The 20,234-nt window shown below is 51.5% G+C and overlaps 3 protein-coding genes across 4 annotated transcripts in view; 1 reads left to right on the forward strand and 2 right to left on the reverse strand.

Moving 5' to 3' along the window:
• The window catches only part of LOC147645999 (serine/threonine-protein kinase PAK 3-like), a 134,568-nt gene that overhangs the window by 101,681 nt on the left and 12,653 nt on the right, over positions 1 to 20,234 (reverse strand). Inside the window, exon 15 of one of the 2 annotated variants that reach the window (XR_015282023.1) lies at positions 18,963 to 19,152. Coding sequence is in view for 1 of the 2 variants with exons in the window: in XM_086874020.1 (XP_086730146.1) it covers positions 19,024 to 19,152 (129 nt within the window). In the remaining variant the exon portion in view is untranslated. Of the gene's footprint in view, positions 1 to 18,885; positions 19,153 to 20,234 lie in introns of those variants that run through there. The other variant, XM_086874020.1, reaches the window with a different exon arrangement.
• Positions 4,258 to 7,124, reverse strand: LOC147646003 (uncharacterized). Its single transcript, XM_086874031.1, has 2 exons — positions 7,070 to 7,124; positions 4,258 to 5,520 (listed from the first exon to the last, which is right to left on the reverse strand). Exon 2 carries the CDS (start codon positions 5,508 to 5,510, stop codon positions 4,854 to 4,856), a length of 657 nt encoding a protein of 218 aa, XP_086730157.1. The 5' UTR covers positions 5,511 to 5,520; positions 7,070 to 7,124; the 3' UTR covers positions 4,258 to 4,853.
• On the forward strand, positions 7,302 to 20,009 carry LOC147646004 (uncharacterized). The gene is made up of 2 exons (XM_086874026.1): positions 7,302 to 7,465; positions 16,416 to 20,009. Exon 2 carries the CDS (start codon positions 16,448 to 16,450, stop codon positions 17,186 to 17,188), a length of 741 nt encoding a protein of 246 aa, XP_086730152.1. The 5' UTR covers positions 7,302 to 7,465; positions 16,416 to 16,447; the 3' UTR covers positions 17,189 to 20,009.

The following is a 20,234-nucleotide window of genomic DNA, read 5'->3' on the forward strand; positions in this document are numbered from 1 at the left end:
CAATGGCACATGCTTCACTTGTTGTTAGGGCGTCTTCAGTATTCTTTTGGGGGTCTTTTGGCAAAGGCTTCTCCTCTTCCTCATTGTCCTTTGGATAACCTTACATGTTTGCACGTGTGTACTATGTGTTGTGTTATGTTGGTCTACTAATTAGTCTCATAATCTTTAGGCCCAATGGCTAGATTCATCCTAATTTTGTCCATCTCAAGGCCATTTTCGTCATGAGACATCACTTATCTTCTAAACTACATCCTGTACCTTAATTTTGACATGTAACATCTGCAAAGGGGTACATCTGCCTTGTAACACTGATTCCTGACCATTTCTAATAATAACTTCAATAAGAGTCACAATTTAGTTAGCACAAATCAATTCCATTTATTACACTGGGAATGGGGAACCCCTGCACTTCAATTTCCAGGAAAACCCCCCTTCCTGGGCACAGAGACCCCCCATGAACATTCAGTTTGGAGCACTGGGACCCCCTGGTACCCCCTTCCCAAGCCCCAAAAACCCCTGCACCCCCTTATCTGGAACTTGGAAACCCCTTAAACCCCCATTCTCGGGAATGGAAACCTCCCAGAACCCCCATTTCTGGGCACTGGGACCCCCCTGAACCTCCATTTTCAGGCACCGGGACCCCTTGAGCCCCAGAACAGAGGAAAGGACCCCCCTGAACTCCCATTCCGCTGCAGCAGGACCCCCATGCACCCCTGTATCCAGGACTGGAACCCTCCCAAACCCCCCATCCTCACACCCTAGGACCCCCCGCAGCCGAGCCAGGGACCGGCCTGGCCCGGCAGGCCCCGCTGTACAAGGCTCAGCGAGCCCTCCCAGGGCTCTCCCACTGCAGAGGTCCATCAGGGAGAAGTGCCAACTGACCAGCCCTGCTGGGGAGATGTGTATCCAAAATGAGAATGGATCCCCCAAAACCACAGCTCTTCCTTTTAAACAGAAAAGGGGGAGATGTTGTGGTGTGATTTTGTTTAATTTAAAGTTGTTTCTATAAGTGGTTTACTCTGTTACCCCCCTGCTTTGTTGGTTTAACCCAAAGTTATCTCCTCCCCTGCCCATCATTGTATCCCAACCCCTTTTTCCAGTACCTTCCCTATCAATCTTGTCCACCCTGCCCCTTGTTCCCAAATGTTCCCTGTCAATCCTGCCTTATGCCAACCCCCTGCTTGGACGTCCCCTTTGGAAATCCCCTAATCCACAGCACCCCATTGGTCCATGTGTCCTATTCCCCTCCCCAGGATATCCCTCACTGGTTGAAGTTTTGTATCCACCCCTGGGCCCTCCCCATATATAAATTGCTGTACACTTGTGTTCTGTGTCTTTTGTCCCTGGACCCTTGGGAGACTAAACCTTTCCCTGAACCCCAATATAAAAGACCTTCCCCCCATTCTTGCCTCCACACTGTGTCTGACAGCTGTTAAGTGCTGTAGAGCATTGCTCTAAGCCACACCTCGGGTCATCCTGCTCCTGAGGTGTGTTCCACTCCTGGCGTGGAGCTGAGGAAGAGCTGACCGGCCTTGGCACCATTTCACACCCAGCTGATCCCAGTGTGTCCCCACTCTCTCCCAGTGCCCTCCAGCGTGTCCATCTTGCTGGTGGCCTTGAGCTGGAGCCAGCAGCTCCTGGTGCTGCTGGAAACTCCCCCGGCAATGCGGGCTCAGCTCCAGCTGCCAGGTGGAGCACGGCAGCCTGGAGCACCCCCTGAGCCGGCACTGGGGCACGGCCCGGCCCCCACAGCGCCGGGGGCAGCGGGGGAGGCAGTAGAGGGGCTGGGAGGGGGACTGGGGTGTGCTGGGAGTATGGATGTTAACTATGAGCAAAAGTAGGGAGCACAGTGCCTGTAGAATAGCAGGCTGCATAACTTCCTCAGTCCCGCCTGAGAAAGTGGCCTGGGAAATCATGGGGAGGAATTAAAACAATCCTCAGAGATAGAGAACAGCCCTGCAGGTGCTTGCAAGAGAAGGTCGAGGGGTGGTGTACCCCACTGACCAATGATGGTGATGTGTTAGTTCACTGACCAATAAGTTTTACCTTTCTATACTTTCATGTATTGGTCTATAAAAAAGATCTGAGGTAATAAACCTTAAGAGCTCTCCTGTTCAACTCACAAGAGAGTCTGTGTTGTTCTTCTCACCGTTCCCAATAGAGCGACACTGGGAGTAACTGGGAGGGAGTTTGAGATAGACTGATTTAAACTGGGAGAGGGGTTTGTGGGCCAAGAATGGCTGAGAAGGGCATCAAAGGTTATTGGGGAGGGTGGGATGGGGTTCTGGGGGTCCTGGTGGAAACTGGGAGGGAGTTTGGGGGTGCTGGGTGTAACTGGGAGGGATTTGAGTGAGCCTGGAGGGGCTGGAAGGAGACTGGGGATTGGAAAGCAGGGGTTGGGATGAGGTTCATTGTGCTGGGAAGAGACTGAGAGGGATCCTGATGAGTCCTGGTGGGGCTGGGAAAGAACTGGGAGAGGGTTTGGAGGTCCAGGGGCAGGGCATTGTCCAGGGGGGCATCTGGGAGGGGGCTGTGGGATCCTGATAGGGACAGGAGGGGCTTTGGTGGATCCTGGGGAGGCTGGGAAGGGACTGGGAGGAGGTTTCAGAGGTCCTGGGTGGGGTGGGTGAGAGTGGAAGGGTGCTTGGAAGGGCTTGGGGTGTCTGTGAGAGGTTTTAGGGGGGATCCCGACCCCTGCAGACTTCCCAGAGATGCTGCTGCCCACAGGAAGATGCTGATATGGATCGAGGGCTCCATGTTGGGCTTCGTCTTCCTGGCACTGGGGCTCAGCTTCTGCCTACACAAGAAGGTGAGGGGGGGTCCTGGGGGTCATATTCTCCCTCTCCCGGAACGTGTGTGCTCCCCCAGGGCCCCCAGCCCAGTGTCACCCCCTTTTCTCTGCCCACAGAGCTCCTGAGCCGCTGGCAGCCGCAGCCCCTCCCCATGGCTTCAGGCCCAGCCAGCATCCCCCGCTCCATCCCTGGGCTGATTTTGGAGGGGTCGTGTGTGTCCCCAGCCCTGCTGTGACTCTGCCCTTGCCCGGCTGCTCCCAGTGTTCCCAGTAAAGCTTCCCAGTTCGCCCCTGTCCCGTTTATGGGGGGCAGTGGGGAGGGACTTGGGGAGACCCCATGGGGGTACCCTGTCAGGGACAGATGCTGCCCCAGGTTGGATCAGGACCCCCGTGTGTCCTCCTCCATCTGTCACCCTGTTCTGGGGACTCCTTTGGAGACACCTAACTCCAGCATGGCCACCCAGCAAACCCTAAAGAGCACTGGGACCCCTGAAGCCACCAGGGAAATTTGGGGAGGGGGTGCATGGGTGGTACCTGGACCATGCCAAGAGCCCAGTGCTGCCCCAGCCCGGCCTGCCCCGGCTCCATCCTGGCTCCTCCTATGGGATGTGAAAGAATTGGAAAAAAGGGGATCCAAGGGTGGGCACTGGGCTCGGGGGGACCAGAAGAAGAGATGGAGGAAGAGAAAAAGGGCCAGAGAGGAGAAGGAGGTGGGATGAAGGAGGAGCAAGACTCATCCAAACCCAATATGGGGCTCCCATGCCCCTCTTTTCCCCTGCTCCTCCACCCCTGCCCCACTGCCGACCAATCCACCACCCCACCTCTCCCCTCCCCCCTTTCACTCAATTCAAGCAGATCCTGGCAGCTTCCTCTTGGGAGCAATTCCTGAGTTTGGGGATTTTTGGGGTGCAGTTCTGCAGTGGAACAGCTCTGTCTGGCTTTCCCCTCCCTGCTGTGGCCTCTCAGCTGCCCCCCACACCCTGGGGGTGCTGGGATTTCCCTCCTGGGCACAAGGACGTTCATTCCCTTCCAGGAGCCCAATGCCCAGCTGGGGCTCCAGGCCAGGGGGTCCTTGAGCAGCTGCCCCAGAACCTCCGCCAGGGGCTCCCAGCGCAGCCGCAGCCGCTCAGCCTGGGCTCCCCAAAGCCCTCAGCAAGCCCCAAGTCCCTGCCAGGAACCCTCAACTCCCTCAAACCCAGCATCCCCCACAGCCCCTGCAAGTTCCCCCCATGGCAGTGCCCATGGCCATGTCCCCACATATCACTGGCCATGGCCCACCATGCCGTCACCCATGGCTGTGTCCCAACCATGTTTCCATCCTGGCACTGTCCCCCCACGTCTCCATCTGTGCCAGTGTCTCCCCATGTCCCCATGAATGGCCATGTCCCCATCCCTGTCCATGTGTCCTCATGTCACTCTCGATGTCCATGGCCCACCATGTCTATGTCCCTCAATGTCCCCACCTGTGTCTTACATCAATGTCTTTATTTTAATCTGAACTTAGATATTTTGAAAGGATAAAGAAAAATCAAAAGCAAATCAAAGCCAAAAGGAAAGGATTTTTGTGTCTCTACCAGCTGAGGACCCACATGCCTGGGTGGGAGGGAAGAGCATTTTTTGGAGGGCTTTCCACACCACTACCTCCAAAATCTTGGTCTTTGCCCCAGTTCATCAACATTTGGCTGAGGAAAACACCCTTGACTGAGGTAAGAAAAGATCTCCAAGTATTCCTTGATGGCAGTAGAAGACTGGACTGAAAGCAAAATACATTTTTTCCTTGAAAATCAACAAATCCGCTCTCCCAAAGGAATTCCCTATGTCTGTGTCCCAATGGATGTTCCTGCTCTGGTGTTCATCCAGGTGTCCACAGGGAGCCAGGAAGATGTGCAGCCTCCCAGGAAGCCAGGTGTCTTCCCAACATGGATCACCAGGACCACGGATCACCAGGGCTCTGCCCAACGGGGGTCACTGGGGATCATCCAACGCCCATCCTCCCATGGGGGATGGAGCTGGAGCAGCGCACGAAGCTCTTCCCGCACTCGGGGCACTCGCAGGGCTTCCCTTACTGGTGCCTCCGTTGGTGTTGGGTCAAGTTAGATCTCTGTGAGAAGCTCTTCCCACACTGGGGACACTCGTAGGGCCTCTCCCCACTGTGGATGCGCCGGTGGAGAGTGAGGTGGGTGTTGCGGTTGAAGCCCTTCCCGCAGTCGGGGCAGCGGAAGGGCCTCTCGTCTGTGTGAATCCGCTCATGTAGGAGGACATGGGAGCTGCGCTTAAACCTCTTCCCACGCTCGGGACACTCGTAGGGCCTCTCCCCAGTGTGGATGAGCTGGTGTGTCCTCAGATTGGAGCTCCACCCAAACCTCTTCCCACATTCCAAGCAGGTGTAGGGCCGTTCCCCTGTGTGGCTCCTCTGGTGATGCATCAGGTTGCAGAGGTCACTGAAGCTCTTCCCACATTCCCCACACTCGTAGGGCTTTTTCCCAGTGTGGATGCTCTGGTGCCGGCGCAGGTAGGAGCTCTTTCTGAATCCCATCCCACATTCCAAGCACTTGTGGGGCTTCTGCCCACCATGAGGCTTCTCCCCCAGCTCTGAGCTCAGGCTGGATGCCCAGCCACCTTCCTGGCATAGGGGGGATCCTTCCTCCCCGCAGCTCCCTGGGCTGGGTCTGCAGACCCTCCTTGTGTGGGATCTCTGGGGCTTTTCCTTCTCCTCCATCCAGCCACGGCTTAGGAATGAAAAATCCGGGTTTGGGGGAAAAAACAAGAGGAGAGTGCCTTGGGCTAGGGGGTTCCTCCTTGCACAAGTTCATCCCAGAAAGTCATTGGGCAGCTTGTGTCTGGAAGAACCTCCAGGACACCAAGATTCAGCACAAACATCCTCCAAACATCAAAACAGATCAAAAACTTCCAAAACACAAAAAATCTGATATCCCCTCAAAATAGAAAGATGCAGCCCCCACAAAAAAACAAAACTCCAACATTTAGCCCAATAAAGCTCAGAAAACACCAAGATTCAGCCCCGTGAAAATCGTGCATCTCCCTGCCCCGGCACTCGCTGCATGGGGGGTGAGGGGGGCAATGAGGCCGGGCCGGAGCAGGGGGTGCCTGAGAGAGGCCCCGAGCCCGGCAGAAGCCCCTGCACAGCCATGCAAGTGGCTCCTGGCCGCACTCGGGGATCCCCCTGGCCATCCCCGCTAGAGCAGCCTGCTCCTGAGGGACTCTGGCCCCTGCGAGGGACCCCAGGCTGCAGCAGGACAAGGATTCCTGGCCCTCAGGGGGAGGCAGTGACATGACCTGACTGTGACCCCCATCCCTGTGCCTCTGGGCGGGGAGGGGGCGGAGAGGGGCACAAAGTTAAGCCCGGGAAGGAGGGACAGCTGGGGGGAAGATGCATTTCCGTAAGAATTACTTCTCTTCTCGTTTTCTTGTTCTGACACGTCTGAATAATAAATTCAATTAATTCCCCAAGTCAGGTGTGCTGTGCCCGTGACCAAGGATTGAACTGTCCCCACCCTCATCCAGACCCCCGAGCCTTTCCTTGTGTGTTCGGCTCCCCGCCCGGGGCAGGAAGGAGAGTCACAGAGTTTTGGCCTCGCTCCGGCATGCCCTGCTCCATCCCGGACTCACCCCAAGCTCGCAGCGCCCTCAGCTCCCGGGCACCCCGAGCTCCCGGCGCTTCAGCGCAGCGGCGCTTCCTTGGCCTCCTGCCCGGGCCGGGCCCAGCGCGGGGGCCGCTCCTCAGCCCAGGGGTCCGAGAAATGGCCGAGATCAGTCCAAGGCACGCGAGGCCGTGCCGTGTGCAGAGCCCGCCGCTGGCTGCGATTGGCTGCTGCTGCCGTCACTCGTGGCTCTGGCGCGCGCTGATTGGGCAGAGCGGGGACAAGCCCGGGCCCGCTGGCGTCCCCAGGGCGGCCGTGGGGCAGGAGAGCCGCCATTGCCGGACCGTCTGTGCGGGCCCGGCAGCGGCGGCAGCAGCGGCCGGAGCCCGGTGAGGCGGCGGCGGAGCTCGGAGGCGGCCCCAGCGCAGCGTCCCGGGCACAGCGCAGCCACCTCCGGCCCACCGACACGAAGCGGGACGAGCCAGCGCTGCTCCGCCACCGCCTCCTGCCGAGGCCCCAGCGGCAAGGAGACCGCGGGCAGCCGCTCCCGCAGCGCCCTCAGCCCAGGGCCAACACGGGCCGGCCACGGCACAAGCCACCCGCCACAGCCCCCTGCCGCCCCCTCCCGGGCCCGCAGCGAGCCCCGAACCCCCGCAGAACCGAGCGCGGCTCCCACCTGCGATGGCCGGGGCCGCCTCCGAGCTCCGCCGCCGCCTCACCGGGCTCCGGCCGCTGCTGCCGCGCCCGCACAGACGCTCCGGCAATGGCGGCTCTCCCTGCCCCACGGCCGCCCTGGGGGCGCCAGCGGGGCCGGGCTTGTCCCCGCTCTGCCCAATCAGCGCGCGCCAGAGCCACGAGTGACGGCAGCAGCAGCCAATCGCAGCCAGCGGCGGGCTCTGCACACGGCGCGGAGTCGCCTCCCTTGGGCTGAGCTCCGCCATTTCTCGGACCCCTGGGCTGAGGAGCGGCCCCGGCGCTGGGCCCGGCCCGGGCAGGAGGCCAAGGAAGCGCCGCTGCGCTGAAGCGTCGGGAGCTCGGGGTGCCCGGGAGCTGAGGGCGCTGCGAGCTGGGGGTGAGTCCGGGATGGAGCAGGGCATGGCGGAAAGAGGCCAAAACTCTGTGACTCTCCTTCCTGTCCCGGGCGGGGAGCAGAACACTCAAGGAAAGGCTCGGGGGTCGGGATGAGGTTGGGGACAGTTCAATCCTTGGTCACGGGCACAGCACACCTGACTTGGGAAAATTAATTGAATTTATTGCCAAACGTATCAGAACAAGAAAACGAGAAGAGAAGTAATTCTTACGGAAATGCATCTTCCCCCCAGCTGTCCCTCCTTCCCGGGCTTAACTTTGTGCCCCTCTCCGTCCCCTCCCCGCCCAGAGGCACAGGGATGGGAGTCACAGTCAGGTCATGTCACTGCCTCCCCCTGAGGGCCAGGAATCCTTGTCCTGCTGCAGCCTGGGGTCCCTCGCAGGGGCCAGAGTCCCTCAGGAGCAGGCTGCTTCAGCGGGGATGGCCAGGGGGATCCCCGAGTGCGGCCAGGAGCCACTTGCATGGCTGTGCAGGGGCTTCTGCCGGGCTCGGGGCCTCTCTCAGGCACCCCCTGCTCCGGCCCGGCCTCATTGCCCCCCTCACCCCCCATGCAGCGAGTGCCGGGGCAGGGAGATGCACGATTTTCACGGGGCTGAATCTTGGTGTTTTCTGAGCTTTATTGGGCTAAATGTTGGAGTTTTGTTTTTTTGTGGGGGCTGCATCTTTCTATTTTGAGGGGATATCAGATTTTTTGTGTTTTGGAAGTTTTTGATCTGTCTTTGTTAGCGTTCAGGAACACACATAATCACAGACTGATTGTATGCAGGTACTTTATTGAAGCGTTGGGGAACTGGGGGTATCAGCAACCCAAATCTAGCTCCATTATCTTTGTCCAAAGTGCACATATTTCTACAATTTCAGCTGTAGCAGTAATCACTGTAACAACCTTATCGATATTGCTTCATTACTAAATTTTCATTAACTTTATCTATATTGCTTCATGAGAGTTAGCTCATCCTTGTATGAACATGTCCAAATCTTATCTCTGGGTGGGTATCTTGGAGACCCCAAGTACCAGTTCCCGTTACTGTAAACATTTCAGCTTGCTAGATCATCCCTAATACCCAGCATTCATGTGGCCTACCTCTACATGATTTTAAGAAACATTTTCAGAAACATTTAACGCCATAGTAACATATTTCCCCTCTTTGAAAATATTTCACTTTACTATAATAAGTGTAATGCTTTCACTATATACAGTCCTTTTTCTGAGTTTATACTTGATGTTCGTCTTTGAATCCACAGTTGTCGTAAGCGTTGCTGCACTCTGGAGGACTTGGAGATGACAAATGTGGATGTGGATCTCTGTCCCGTGTCAGTGTCTTTATTATCTTCTGGTTCCAGGATACTCTTTTCTTTATCTCTCCTTTCAGAACTGCACAGATTAACTAGATTACAAAGAACACAATTAGTAGGATTATCAGACTCTCAAGAATAGATTTGATCCATGAGCTCACATTCCATCCTAACCCTTCAAAACTTTTATCTACCCAACTTGTGGTCAGATCTTCCCTCTCTTTCTGTGCTTCATGTTCTATGTGTTTTAACTGATTAATGTTGTGTTCTACATATGCAGTTCCATTTGGGCTGTGGATGCAGCAGTGATCAATTTGTCCTTTTAGGTACCCGCACACTCCGTGTTCTTTCAACAATAACATATCTAAAGCCAATCTGTTTTACAGGGTCATTTTAGTTGTGGCTTGTAATTGTACATTTAGCTCTCTAAATCCCTCTTTGGTAACTCTTGCCAATCTTTCTACCTGGCCTGTAAGTTTGTACAACATCTTTCTATTATCATAATTTGCTATTGGACCAAACAAGGATTCCAGAGCCCACTCAAATTTTACACTACTGGAGGGTTCCTGCTGTCTTTCTTCATCTTCAGCTTTGTTTTCCTGAACGTCTCGTCCTTATTTGCAGAAGTTCATGCTCTCCCTTAAATGGGGACATTTTCCAAATTGGGCATAAGGTGGGGAGGCCTAAAGTAATCTCTTTTACTTTTTTACCTACAGGCAGATGTGTTGTCCAGGTGCCATCGCTTGCTGCCCATCCAAATTGGCCTGGACTCTGAATTGTACTTGTGCTACATATTACCTTCTGGATCGCTTGTCCTATCTTGTCATTTATTTCACCTTGTTTATGTTTGATTCCTCTGCAGGCACATCCAATTTGCAGAGCTACCACTAGTGGTGGCATTTGTTTTATTTCTTCATCATCAGAAGTACAGTCCTAAGTTTTGTTCCATACCCACCAATTCACTTTGTCTGCCTCCATTCTACTACTGGTTGCAGTGTTCCATACCCCTGGATCTGTTTCACTTTCAGAGCCTTCCCACTTAATGCACCAAGAGCTATCTGCCATAGATTGGAATTTCTGAAGCCCACTCATTGACCATGAACTGTCCCAAGCTTCAGCCTGATCTTTTCCTTCCTGTTCTTCACATTTCCACTTTGATACTGGAATCTTTTCTTTAATGACCTTTGCTATCTTTTCATAATACCATCCATAATTCCCTAATCCCCCATACCAGCCTAGTTTTGGTTCATACTTTCCTCCATTTTCATGGAAATCCCATATAGATGAATACTTTGGCTTCACAGCATTTTCAAACACTGTCTTATTTGGGTACTCGTAATCTATATGCAGTACAAAGCTCACATTTTCATTTTTATTCTTTTGTATTTCAGCTAATTTTAATGTTATAATTCCCCAATTTATTTGGTCTCCTGCTGCCTTTGGTATTGGCAGACAGGCAGTTATTTTGCTGGTGTTTTGCATGTTGGCTAAATCTTGAATTAATCCAATCATCCCATTTTCTGCCTGAATAGTATGAGAGACTTTTATCACTTGTATTTCTGGCTGCACCCCCACATCCCTCTTCATTCTCAAATGCAGAGTTGTCAGCTGATCCTTTTGCATTTCACATCCCAAGGTAACATTGATTCCTACTGATGGCACTAAAGGCCATGAAATAATCACCATTACAGTCACTAGCAACCTAGACATTTGAAACAATCAAACCCGCTTTATCTGCAGCTTTGTTGGCCCTACAGTTTGTGCAGTCCACAGTGCAGGGGAAACCTTCTTCACTCTGGTGTAATGTATGCAGGGATCCAGTCCAGCTCCTTTGACTGCTGTCAAGGTAGTTAACAGTACCTGATAGGGTCCATTCCACCTTTCTTTTAATGGTTCTTCCTTCCAGCTTTTACCGTACACTTCATCTCCCGGGGGGATGTCATGAACTGGATTCTCAAGAGTCAGCGGCCTGTTCCACACAAGGGTGCTCCGAAGTCGAGCTCGAGCTTTTCCAAGAGACAGAACATAATTCTACACCTCTTGCTTCCCTGTAACATGTACATTTGGATTAGGTTCAGGGCATTCATATGGTTTCCCATCCAATATCTCATAAGGACTGACTGACATCCCGCTTCTGGGCTTTATCCGAATCCTCAGCAGTGCTATTGGTAAAGCTTGTGGCTACTGCAATTTAGCCTCTTGGCATCTTTTGCTGATTTGCCTCTTCAATGTCTGATTCATCCTCTCTACCTGTCCACTGGATTGGGGTCTCCATGGTGTATGGAGATGCCAAGCTATTCCCAGTAACCTACTCAGCTCCCTCACTACTGTGGCTGTGAAATGTGGGTCCCTATCTGATGATATTCCTAGAGGCACCCCAAATCTTGGAATGATTTCTTGCAGTAACCACTTGACTGTCTCCTTTGCTTGATTTGTGTGACAGGGAAGAGCTTCTGGCCATCCTGAAAATGTGTCAAGCCCTACCAATAGATATTTGTATCCTCAAGTTCTTGCTAATTCTACAAAATCTACTTGCCAATAATCTCCTGGTTCTACTCCTACCCAAATTTTCCCTAATTGTGCCTGTCATCTAGCCACTGGATTGTTCTTTAAGCAAATTTCACATTTTGACATTACTGATTTTGCCATTGTTAACATCCATACTGAAATTAAATTTTGTTTTAACAATTTCACCAATGCCTCTGCACCCCAATGACATTTGTTATGTTTAATTTGTAGAAGTTCTCTCATTCTCAAGGGGGGTACCACTACTTGTCCCTGTGTACTCACATACCACCCTTCTGAATTCTTCTGTGCATTCTGTGAGCATCCCAATTTCTCATCCTCTATTGAATATTTTGGTTCTGGGGGTAAATTGAATTGAGATACATTAGTTTTTAAAGGTATCAATGCCATTGCAGTTTGCACTTCTCGAGCAGCTTGTCGGGCTGTCCAGTCTGCTTTCCGATTTCCCTCATGAATTTTGGAGCTTCCTGATTGGTGAGCTTTACAGTGCATGATTGCTACTTGGTCAGGCTTTTGTACTGCTTTTATTAATTGCAGGACTGCATCTTGATGTGTGTGCCTTGAGGAGACAGCAGTCCTCTTTCTTTCCCCAGTGCCCCGTGTACATGCACCACTCCAAAAGCATGTTTTGAATCAGTCCAGATATTTACTTTGTTCCCTTCACTCATCTCTAATGCCCTGGTTAAACCAACCAATTCTGCTCGTTGGGCAGATGTGTTTGCTGGTAAGGAACAAAGCTGGATTCAAAAGGTTTAGCTGTCTTTAATGTGAAATCATCGTGCTCGGTTAGGATTGCCTGGAATTTCATCATCCTGCTTGGAGATAGCCAATGGCTCCCCTTTTGTTCTAAAACAGTGGTCACCATGTGTGGCACATAGACATCTATGTGTCTGCCCATCGTGAGTTTCCTGGCTTCTTGGATCAGCATCACAGTGACTGCAACTGCCGCAGGCATGAAGGCCATCCAGCACTCACGTTGTCAAGTTGTTTGGAAAAGCAGCCTACCAGCCTTTTCCAGCTTCCCAAATGTTGGGTCAGCACTCCCAGTGCTGGGTGTGATCTTTCATGCACAAACAGCTGAAAATCTTTGGACAAATCAGGCAATCCTAACACTGGAGCTGTTGTCAATGCCTCCTTCAGTTTGAGGAAGGCCTCCTTCTGTGGTCTGCCCCAGGTAAGCGGTTGTGTCTTCTGGGCTTCATACAGGGGTTTTGCAATTAGTCCATAGTCCATGATCCATAGGCTGCACCACTCTGTCGTCCCAAGGAAAACTCACAGCTCATGCAGGTTCTGGGGTTCTGAAATAGCACGAATAGCTTGAATACGATTAGTACCCAATTTACATTGCCCTTGTGAGATTTCATATTCCAGGTAAATCACAGTCTGCTGGGCAATTTGTGCCTTTTCTTTAGACACCTTATATCCTCCCATTCCTAGTTGATTTAAAATTTCAATTGTTACCTTTATGCAGGTTGTTTTCTCTTCTGTAGCTGTCAGTATATCACCAACATACTGTAACAGCAGGTATTGTTCTCTTGGTACTTGCCCATTCTCGTTCCAAATCTCCAGCTCCTTCGCCAGCTGGCTTCCAAATAGGGTTGGACTGTTCTTGTATCCTTGTGGGAGTCGTGTTCAGGTGAGCTGAGTTTTCCTTCCATTGTCTGGATTTTCCCATTCAAAGGCAGACTGTTTCCTACTTTCTTTGTCAAGTGGTATGCAGAAAAAGTCATCTTTTGAATCAATTACAGTAAAGCATTTCTATTTCTCTTTCACAGATGTCAACAATGTGTAGGGATTAGCTACCACTGGGTAAATATCTTTAGATATTCCATTTATTGCTCTCAAATCCTGTACTAGTCTGTACTCACCATTTGGTTTCTTCACTGGAAGTATTGGTGTATTCAATTCTGATTCACATTCTTCTAAAATTTGGTACTTCAAAAATTTATCAATAATCTTTACTATTCCTTGCCGTGCTTCTGGCTTTATGGGATACTGTTTAACCTGGACAGCTTTTGCTCCTTCTTTTCATTCTACATGTCCTGGTTGTGCCAACTTAGATTTTCCTGGTATGTCTGTTTCCCATAGAGAGGGAATTACTGCATCCTCTACTTCCCGAGGGATAGCAGGGTCTGGTTTTTCTTTTATCATTAAGATTTGTCCTGTCTTTGATTCAGGTATTTTCATTGAAAGCTCCCCGTTTTCAAAAGTTATCACTGCATCAAGTTTTGCTAATAAATCTCATCCTCAAAGTGGAATTGGACACTCAGGCATATCTAAAAATTCATGTGTTAACACTTTGTTTCCAAAACACAAATCCAGGGGTTGCAGGAATGGTCGATTCTTCTCCTTCCCTGTGGCTCCAACTATTGTTGCTGTTTTGTCTCCAGCTTGCCCTTTTAGATCATTTAGCACAGACTATGTAGCCCCTGTATCCACCAGAAATTTTACTTCTTTATCTCCCAATTGTATAGTTACTAAAGGTTCTTGTATTGGTTTTTGTTCTGATTCTAGTCAGCTGTTGTACTCCCCCACCACCATTAATTTGGAAGCATCTTGATTCTGCTTGAACTGCTTGCCCTGGTTAAACCGATTTGGACATTCATTTTTCCAGTGCCCCTCTTGTCTACAAGAAGCACATTGATTTAACCACAATCTTGGCAAAACCCATCCCCCTCGTCCTCTGCCAAGTCCGCCCCTCCCCAGTCCACGACCACCTCTGCCGCATCCTCTGAAACCTGGATTCTCTCTTCCTTGGATCACTGCCAAAAGATTTTGCTGCTGCTTTTTACTAGCTTCCTTTTCCCTGTTACTGTATACTTTCCAAGCCACTTCAAGTAATTGATTCAAATTCCTTGTATCTTCTCCTTCTGACTTCTGCAGTTTTCTCCTAATATCATCCTGCGACTGCCCAAGAAAAATGAACACAAGCTGAACATTCGCTGTTCTGTTTCTAGTTGAAGATCTGTATACTTTCTTGCTGCCTCCTTAAGCCTTTCCAAAAATGCAGCAGGGGATTCTTTCTTTTCTTGTCTTATCTCATACAATTTAGACCAATTCATAGCCGTAGGTACAGCATTCCCAACCCCTGTCTGGAGCCACTCTTGATATCTCTTCAGGCTCCGCATGTCCCCAAAGGCATTGGGATCCCACCCTGCATCCTCGGTTAGAAAGTTCTCATCTAAAGTCGTCGTCAGCACCCCAGTTCTGAGATCTTCTCTCATCTTCTCCTTGGCTGCTCTAAGCACCATCTCTTTCTCAGTAGAGTCCATTTAATTATCCACTATTACTTGTATATCATCCCAAACTGGGTCTGAGTTTTCATAATCATTTTTACCACCCCTGCTACTTTATCAGGGTTTTCTCTCTAAGTTCCAGCTGATTGTTTCCAAATTATCAAGTCTGCGGGTGAAAAAGGAACTTCTACAAACACCGGCCCTTCTACTGCTACTCCTTGTCTCAAGGGGGCAATCACAGTCCGCCTTTGTCTGCCCAAATCTTTTCCCGTTCTACCCAGAACCGGAGCGAGCTGTGACCGAGTCCGATGGGATACCGGTGTCGCTGATTTATTATCATCACCCCTGCTACTGCTGTCTTCCTCCCCAGCATTTTTCACATTTCCTTGTATCACGGTTAGATTTGGATCATCTCCTGGAGAAGAAGGATCAGGTGAAGGCGGTAGAGGAGGATAAAGAGGGCAAGGTGAAGTGGGATTAGGCGAGATAGGGTTAGGTGAAATAGGATTGGGTGAAGTGGGGGCAGACAAAACAAAATTGTGTTCTTTTGGTTCTGCTGAATCCACTTGTAAATCAACATCCATCTCTTTCCCCCAACACAAACTTTCTTTTAATGCCAGGTGCTCTAAACAACTTTTTCTTTTACACCGACTTCACATTTATCACTCACACGTGCCTTAACTGCCATCAATGCACACTCAGCCTGCCATTCTGGCTTGTCTCACAAATAGAAAAACAAATCAACGTACGAAACTTCATCCCACTTTCCCTCGGGCTTACAGAACAACATCAACTGTAAAATGGTGTTCTACTGCAAAGATACATTTCTCAGCCACTTTTCCCCACTGTCCAGGTCATATCCTGGCCACCATGTATTACAATAATCAATCAACTTTATGTAAATCTTGCCCAAAGTTTCCCTGTTTGCAATGTGCTAATAAGCACCCCAAAGGAGAAGTAGGTGGTACAGGGGCATTGCCACCTCAAATCCCTTTAAGCTTCTCCATGTTACAGTTACAATACACCACACACCACTGCTGCCCAACCTGCAACGCTTTCGCACTTGTCTGACAGGCGGCGCCTGGGCAATACCAGGAATTCCTCCAGCCCAACCGTGCGAAGCTTTGGCTGCGTCTTATCGGCAGGCACCAGAGCAGACCGAAAAGCACCTCACCTCTCTCAGAGGGACGTTGTGAGCGGCGCAGATGGTCGCAGCTGGATGGGCTTCCCGAGAATCCCTCGGTGCCGGCTGGAGCATGATCGGGTCGTGAGCTCGCTCAGCAGCACTCACAGCGTCCCATCTGGGTCACCAAAATGTTAGCGTTCATGAACACACATAATCACAGACTGATTATATGCAGGTGCTTTATTGAAGTGCGTGGGCACTAGGGGTATCAGCAACCCAAATCTATCTCCATCGTCTTTGTCCAAAGTGCACATATTTCTACAATTTCAGCTGTAGCAGTAATCACTATAACAACCTTATCAATATTGCTTCATTAATATTGCTTCATTAACTTTATCTATATTGCTTCATGAGAGTTAGCTCATCCTTGTATGAACATGTACGAATCTTATCTCTGGGTGGGTATCTTGGAGACCCCAAGTACCAGTTCCCGTTACCGTAAACATTTCAGCTTGCTAGATCATCCCCAATACCAAGCATTCTTGTGGCCTACCTCTACATGATTTTAATAAGCATTTTCAGAAACATTTAACTCCATAGTAACGTCTTGATGTTTGGAGGATATTTGTGCTGAATCTTGGTGTCCTGGAGGTTCTTCCAGACACAAGATGCCCAATGACTTCCTGAGATGAACTTGGGCAAGAAAGAATCCCCACCCCAAGACACTCTTCTCTTGTTTTTTCCCCAGACCAGGATTTTTCATTCCCAAACCGAGGCCAGATGGAGGAGAAGGAAAAGCCCCAGAGATCCCACACGAGGAGGGGCTGCAAACCCAGCCCAAGGAGCTGTGAAGAGGAAAGATCCCCCCTGTGCCAGGAAGGTGGCCAGAGATCCAGCCAGAGCTCGGAGCTTGGGGTGAAGCCTCACGGAGGGGAGAAGCCCTACAAGTGCTTGGAATGTGGGAAGGGCTTCAAAAAGAGTTCCTACCTGATCCGGCACCAGGTGATTCACACTGGGGAAAAGACCTGCGAGTGTGGGGAATGTGGGAAGAGCTTCAGCCAGAGCTCCAGCCTCATGCGGCACCAAGTGATTCACACTGGGGAAAAGCCCTACAAGTGTGGAAAATGTGGGAAGAGCTTCAATGACCGCTCCAGCCTTAGGAAGCACCAGAGGAGCCACACAGGGGAACGACCCTACACCTGCTTGGATTGTGGGAAGAGCTTTGGGTGGAGTGACACCCTGAGGACACACCAGCTCGTTCACACCGGGGAGAAGCCCTACGAGTGTCCGGAGTGTGGGAAGAGGTTTCAGCGCAGTTCCACTCTCATCAGACATGAGCGGATTCACACAGACGAGAGGCCCTTCCGCTGCCCCGACTGCGGGAAGAGCTTCAACCGCAACACCATCCTCACTGCCCACCGGCGCATCCACACTGGGGAGAGGCCCTATGAGTGTCCCCAGTGTGCGAAGAGCTTCTCACAGAGATCTAACTTGACCCAACACCAACGGAGTCACCATTAAGGGAAGCCCTGTGAGTGCCCCAAGTGTGGGAAGAGCTTTGTGCGCTGCTCCAGCTCCATCCCCCATGGGAGGATGGGCATTGGATGATCCCCAGTGACCCCCGTTGGGCAGAACCCTGGTGATCCGTGGTCCTGGTGATGCGTGTTGGGAAGACACCTGGCTGGGAGGCTCCACATCTTCCTGGCTCCCTGTGGACACCTGGATGAACACAGGAGCAGGAACATCCATTCAGATACAGATCAACAATGGGAATTCCTTGGGGAAAGCTGATTTGTTGACTTTCAATCCCAGAAAATTGTTAAAAGTAACGGAATTCACAAGCCCTATTTGTTACACTTCAACATGTTGTTCTTCCCAACACCTCTCCTTCCTTTTTTTGGAATTCAACACAAACTTAGAGTAAAAAAGTTTCCTAAGTGCTCTTGCTGCGTGATGCCACATTGTGTCGTCCATGCAGAAATTAATGAAGAAAATACAAATTGCTCCCTCCCAAATCACTACTCAAGAACAAGCCTCAGGCACATGCCCATAGTCCCTCTCTGCCAGCAGCTCCGAGCTGCATTGCACAGTGCTTGCTGTGCCCCAGAGAGCACCAAGCAGGCTGGCCTGGTGCCCCTGAATATTTCTGCAAAGCCCTCTGCATTTCACACCTTTGCTGTGGCTCAGTGCAGAGCTCCAGGATTGCAGGCGCTTGGTCCCAGAGCTGTGTGAGGCAGTGGCTGGTGCAGATGTGCCCTGACTTGCTGTCAGTGCCTCACGCTGGCCTCGGTTCCCCTGGCAGAAATGCCGTGCCTGAAGGACACTGCCCTGTGCTGGAGCCTGCGGAGCAGCCCGGCTCTCTCCCCCTGTGCCCAGAGTGCTGCACACACTGCTGACCATTGCCAGGAGTTCCAGGGCAGGCGGCAGAAGAGCAGCAATGGTCAGGCAGGGCAGCAGCCCTGGGCTGCTCTTTGCCTTTCTCTCGTCCTGTGCAGACTCCAGACAGCCCATGGCACCAGTGTGTGCTGTGCCCAGCACGGCGCCGCTTCCCCTCAGGAGCAGCCAGCTGCCAGCTTGGCTCTGAGAGCGGAGGATTTGCCTGGGGCCAGCAAGAGGCAGCCAGGGCCAGGCTGCTGCCTCTTGCAGCTCCAAGGGCCTCCTTCCAGCCTGCCTGTGCCGAGGCTCAGGCTTCTCCGGGCTCTGCCAGGGCTCTGCTGGGGCTCCAGCCTGGCCACGGCCGGGCCCGCTCTCACCTCACAGTCGCTGACAGCTCTGCACCACAGGAGACCTTGCACAGCACCCTCACTGCTCTTTCTGCTTTCTCTCTTCAGCCAGACTCTCTTCCAGCCAAAGAGATTTCTCTTAGGGATACAAATCCAAGTGGCAGGAGCCCAAATACTCTCGAGTCACATCTGCACAGCCTGCATCTGCACAGGATGTTTGCATTGCACTGCTCCTCCTTTGGTTTTTCCTGCAAATTCCATTGCTGTTTCTGCCTCAAATAGAAATGCCAGAGCTGGGCAAAACTTGGCCAGTTGGCCATATTCCAAAGGCATTGTGGTCTGGAGAGGATGAATGAAGAGGAGCCTTCCCCACTTTGAAACCGTACAAAAGAAGCCATCAATGTCACTTTCCACCTCTAAGAAAAAACTGACAATTCAGGAGGAAATGTTGAGCTTTCTCACAGGGTCAAGAAGGAGAGAAATGTTCCAAAGGAGTTGAGATTTTAGAAATTTTATTTAAAATCCTACTCTACAATCCTACACTACAAACCTACACTACCATCCTGCACTACAATCCTACTCTATAATCCTACTGTACAATCCTACTCTGCAATCCTACTCTATAATCCTACTCTAAGTTGGCCATGGAGAAGACAGTTTATAAATTGATTGTTGCATTCCTGCCTCCTCCTTCCACTTCTTCACTGCAAGGATGAGAGGTGCCAGGCTGGACCCAGGCATGGCCGATGTTATAAATTGATGCTGCAGAAAGGAAAAGAAAACAACAAGAAAGCATGATTTTCCAATCTAAGAGCTTTAAAGGCAGGGGAATACTTTTTAAATGAAATGGGGATTGAGTCAGAGTAGGTCAGGAGCATGGGGCAAGAGTGGCACAGGTTGCCCCAAGAGCTGGTAGGTGGCCCATCCCTGGAAATATCTGAGGTGTGAGTATCCTGATCTCTTGAAAGATGTCCCTGCTCATTGCAGGACACAGTCTAAATGACCTTTCCATGTCCCTGTGTGTTAGTTTGAGATGAATTGACATTTAGGGAAAGAAGTAAGAAACCCCGCACGGAAGTGATTTCTTTGAGAGAAGCTGCTGGGAGCTTCCTCTGTGCCTGAGACAGGCCAATGGCTGGCTAGTTCTGAGAACTGACAACATTTTGCACCATTTAGAAATGAGATGTGCCTCTGTGATGATGCACATTTTGAAAACCACCATCCCGGGCACTGGCCCTCTTTGCTTCCGGAGCCCGAAGGTAACGGAGCTCTGGTGAGGCCGGCCCTGCTCGCCCACGGCCTGTGCTCCTGGGGGAGGCCGGGCCAGAGCCCAGCGGCTCCCGGGCGGGGGATGGAGGCTGCAGGACCCCGGCCCCAGGCTGGGCCAGGCCACGGCTGCTGACATCTTGCCCACACTAAACCCTCTCCCCGGCGTGCAGCGACGGCTCCAGGCCGAGCCTCCCCTCCCAGTGGCTCCCGGGCAGAGAGAGGGGCCCAGCACAGCCTGAAATCCAACACCGTGACTGCCATGACCTGGGTGAGATTGAACCCTTTCACTGCACAGATGAGACCTTTCTTATTCTTGTGGGCCTGCTAATAAAATTTGTTATTCCTTTGAAGTTTGAAGCCTGTTTTGCCCTTCTCCTAATCCATAGCTCCCAGCAAGAAATGAGTAAGTGCCCTGGTGATTTTAGCCAGCGCTAAAACCCAGCACTCCCTGCCAGCCCAGCCCAGTCTAGGATTGCTCCCCACTGTCAGCTGAACAGCACCAAGGTTGGAAGTGAGGAGCATGGGGGCTCATCTGATGCCTTGGATTTCAGTGGAGGAGGAGCCCATCCCTGGGA

The sequence above is a fragment of the Cyanistes caeruleus genome, unplaced genomic scaffold, assembly GCF_971803275.1.
Source record: "Cyanistes caeruleus unplaced genomic scaffold, bCyaCae1.hap1.1 HAP1_SCAFFOLD_135, whole genome shotgun sequence".
Taxonomy (NCBI): Eukaryota; Metazoa; Chordata; class Aves; order Passeriformes; family Paridae; genus Cyanistes; species Cyanistes caeruleus.